We start from the raw sequence: 4,052 nt of genomic DNA on the forward strand, positions 1-4,052 counted from the left end.
TTTTGACCCTCAAGAGGCGGGTTAAAAATGGATTTGTTTACTGTTAGAAAGAATTTGACTGCCGGGTTTGCTAGTAGAATCTATACATGCCTGGATGTATGAGGCTACAATGTCACAGTGAAATTTTAAAAGCTAAATTTGGTTGAAGAAGGTTTATGCTCCTTAAATCGTATAATTTCTATGGCATTCTGTACTGTCAGTGTGTTACATGCAACTTATGCCACTGCCAGTGGCCACTGCCAGTGCATGTGGTGGTGATAGTACTGTGTAGTTTTTGCCTGCATTAATTAGTTTAATACAGGTGGCAGCTCTCTATTTCAGCCTGTATAGGCTTGCGTACGTAAATGGATGAGTGCTTACCTATTCTGTCTTGCAAATAGTTGTTGCTACTACGTACGATGGGAGCTTCCATCTTAAATCTTAAGACACTTAAACGTACGTGCCATCTCGTGGCAACTTTCATAACGATCCCAACGAACATTCCTTCGAGAAGGTTCGTGATACCATCCCTGTGCCTTCCACTGTTTCGGCGCGTATGTGAACACATTTGGGACTAACAGGGTTTACTAGAATCCCACCACTCCACCACAGAGTCACCGCAGTAGATGTGAGATAAGCGCTGTCGCTCCGCGGCACTTGTTTTTTGAGGGGTGTCTTTTTACAAATTCAGCATGGTACATGCTCGGGTGTGCTTGTGTGGAGATACTTTTTATGTTGAAAGTTTATTTTGCTTGGTACATATATTATAATGTATTGCCTACAGATTTAAATAACATGCAGTGATACAATTTGTAAAAAAAATATATATATATAAAAATGGGAAAGATCAATAAAAAAAAATGGGTCGGCCCCTTTTTGGTGGGTCGGTCGGGTGAGGGCAAACAAACAATATTTTTATTATGGCCTCAAGTTCTAGCATATGCAGCAACTCAGTTAGCTCATTATTTTCTGTCAAATATTGGAGGTTACCTGTGTGGTGATTGGATATGAAGGAAAGGACAAACAACGACATATTGATGTATATGTCTATACGTGTCTTCCTTCTATATTGAGAATGGCTTAGTGCATGTGTACCAGTGTCATCAGCTTGTCAATCTTCCCACGCAGCGGCTGCTGGTTTGCATGTAGTCTCACGTCTAGTAGTTCGCGTGTTTTAAATGTCGTTGGAGACAAACTAGCTGCATAGTGGCGTTCGTGCAGTGAGGCTGCGTTTCAGAGGAGCATTTTAACGCCATTTACGAGGAGTTATTAGTCGACAGAGAATACATCGGTCATACATACTTTGATCGTAAATACAATTTGTTGTTTATACACAATCATTTTATTATTGAAACGATCCGAATGCCCCTGGGTGGACCGATTCATGTAGTTGTGAATCTGGGGGAGGGATAGAGATCTGAGGGAGGAATAGGCTAGGAAGGACTATGTGCATTGTTCCCTTCGCGGTTAATAACCGCCGGTTGTTTTGTCATGTCAGTCGACTCAGAAGCTTTCTTATCACCACGAAACACTCGCGTGCAGCCCCGCGTGCTGCATGCGATATGCAGCCTCCGAACGAGCAAAATCAATATATGCTGCGATCGAGTTTGGTCGTGAGCGACTGCGGGTACAGAAGCGGGTGGGAAGCAGACCATGTGTGCTAGCTAGTAGTAGTACATCTCTCTTTCATTGAGTGTACATGTAGCTCGGCTAGAATCCGCTTTAGTTCTGTGAGCAGATGTCCACCGTGTGAGTGACTTTAGGGGAGCAGAGTCGCAGTTGGTATTGGGAGTGATATTGTGCAAGTTTTCTCTCTGATCATTTCTTATTCGACATGTGCTTAGACGTAAACGGTAAGCGCAGCTGAGGGAGTAGACGTCAAACAGGAGGGATATGATTGTATTCAAGGTACGGCAAATAGCTGGTGGGTATAGTGCCTGCCCATTGTGTGTAATTATGTAGGTATGTGCAGTAAGGGGGACAAGTAACATTAGGTAGATCGAGAGCTTACCAATCAGGTTTCTCAATTATATGAAGCAATCACTATTCAGCAAATGATAATTTTACTGACTTTTCCCACTGGTGTGTGTTACTTCACGGAAACCCAAAATCTGTCTTATTGACGCAGTTATGCATGTTCGCTTCTGGATGTATTCATGTGTTTAATACTGTCTCAGGGAGATGTAAAATATCTCTCTATGTACTTATAATATATACTCATAATATTACAGCACTATAAAGTTATCCAGCGAGTTACGTTGAATCATATTCAAGGTTTAGAATTATGTTCTGTGTTTCTTTTCTTTTACAATATATACTGTAACTTTCTCATTGTAATAATTTACTGTTTTTTCTGTGGCTTTTCAGGTTGAAGGGAAACTCTGCAAATATTTCACGTATGAAGGCTTGGTCAAAAGATTTTAGTGAGTGTAAACACATAGATACGACCATAATACGAATTATTAGAAATGTCTGCTGTATGCAAATTTAAGTTTTAACTCAGTTTATTCAGCAACATCAGGTTTTATTCATTTAGCATCATAGGGTAGGCGGGCATAATGAGCGGGTGCTGTTCGTTATCGATGGTTTACAGGCATGTTAGGCATTTCATTGATTTGTATGCCAATATCCTGTAATAGCAATTCAGACCTATGCAAAACAGTGCAAAAGGGGTAGAAATTGAATTCCACACATGGGAGTCTGGCCTTCCTCTCAAAAATGAGTCTGCAGTCGGCTCAGTGTCAGTGACAAAATAATTATCGGATTATCTTCTACCTATTCACACAGAATGTGAAATAATGCAGGCAGTGATATTCTTCCAGATGTATGCTGGACAATGTACTGCAGTGACATTCCAGAGTTATTCACAAAATTGTACATGTACTGACATGATCGGAAATGTCACTATTATAGTAAGATTTTAGAATTTAATTAAACGTAACCTGCATCCTGCAATGTCACAACTATGTTATGATTATACTATATATATAAATATATATATATATATAATTAATATATAAATATAATATATAATATATATGAATATTAATATATATATATGTATATATAATATAAATATATTATAATAATTATATATATATAAGTGTTAGTGTGCAGCGGCAGCCATGGCGGCCGGTAGCGTGTGTTGCACATAGAGGATTTGGACGGAATTTACAGGAAACTGTTGGCAATAGTAGGTGAAAGAGAGTATATAAACATGAAGGATTTGGTAGTAAATAGATTTCGTATTTATTTAGCATTATATGTTATTGAAACGCTGTGCGCGTTTCTTTGTCTCTTTGTCCAAGATGGACACACTGTGTGCGAGCATATATTAAAGTTTATTCAGGTTACCACACAAGTTTGGATTTCTTCTTCATCATTTCTACATCGAAACATGCTTCAGCGTTACAGTGTGGTCCACGAGGGGTTTTAACATATAAGGCCAACAGGTTTGAATTTTGAGCCGACAGGTTTGAAAATCGCCGACAGGTTTGGATTTCAGGCCGACAGGTTTGAAATATCAAAGCAAGGAGCAAAAATGCTCCAAAATACTAGGCAATCACTCCGGATTCTATACAGATATCCCTTAAACCTGCATATTGGAATCTCTTCCCAATGATTCCCATATGGGTACAGATTGTATGGAAGATTCCCATTCTCCAGACAACGGCCTCATATTGATCAGGTAGTTTCCAAGCAATCTCAGTTGCTTTGGCGTACAAAGCCTGATCAAAGACCAGGTTTATGCTCTTCAAGTGAAGTGCGTCCTTGATCTTTAAGGAGCGGTTTAAAACCTCGTGGACAGTTGCCAGATGAGTGGCAGGAGCGTTGATTGTGGGGAGGTAGCCAATGTTGTCTTTATGGACCTCAACCTCATTACGCACTGATATATTGAATCCTGTCCACCCACTAACCTTCTGGTTTACCTCGGCATGTAAGCGAACTAATACCCACAATAGGTTTTTTCTTCGCGCATTGTCTAGCGCTTCCTGGCAGCTGACCTCTACAAACCCATTTACCCATAATGCATTGCAAAGGCATATTTCTAGAATTACTTGAGTTTTATTGTT

General features: G+C 39.8%; 1 protein-coding gene across 1 annotated transcript in view; it reads left to right on the plus strand.

Annotated features, from left to right (window-relative positions):
- Nucleotides 1-1,831: 1,831 nt before the first annotated feature.
- LOC106817130 (vesicular, overexpressed in cancer, prosurvival protein 1-like) overlaps nt 1,832-4,052 on the plus strand; it is a 13,440-nt gene continuing 11,219 nt past the window's right edge. The window contains exons 1-2 of the mRNA XM_014821776.1: nt 1,832-1,887; nt 2,347-2,402. Coding sequence (XP_014677262.1) covers nt 1,873-1,887; nt 2,347-2,402 — 71 coding nt within the window. The 5' untranslated portion in view covers nt 1,832-1,872. The remainder of the gene's footprint in view (nt 1,888-2,346; nt 2,403-4,052) is intronic.

This window comes from Priapulus caudatus, unplaced genomic scaffold, assembly GCF_000485595.1.
Source record: "Priapulus caudatus unplaced genomic scaffold, Priapulus_caudatus-5.0.1 Scaffold1603, whole genome shotgun sequence".
Lineage (NCBI taxonomy): Eukaryota > Metazoa > Priapulida > Priapulimorpha > Priapulimorphida > Priapulidae > Priapulus > Priapulus caudatus.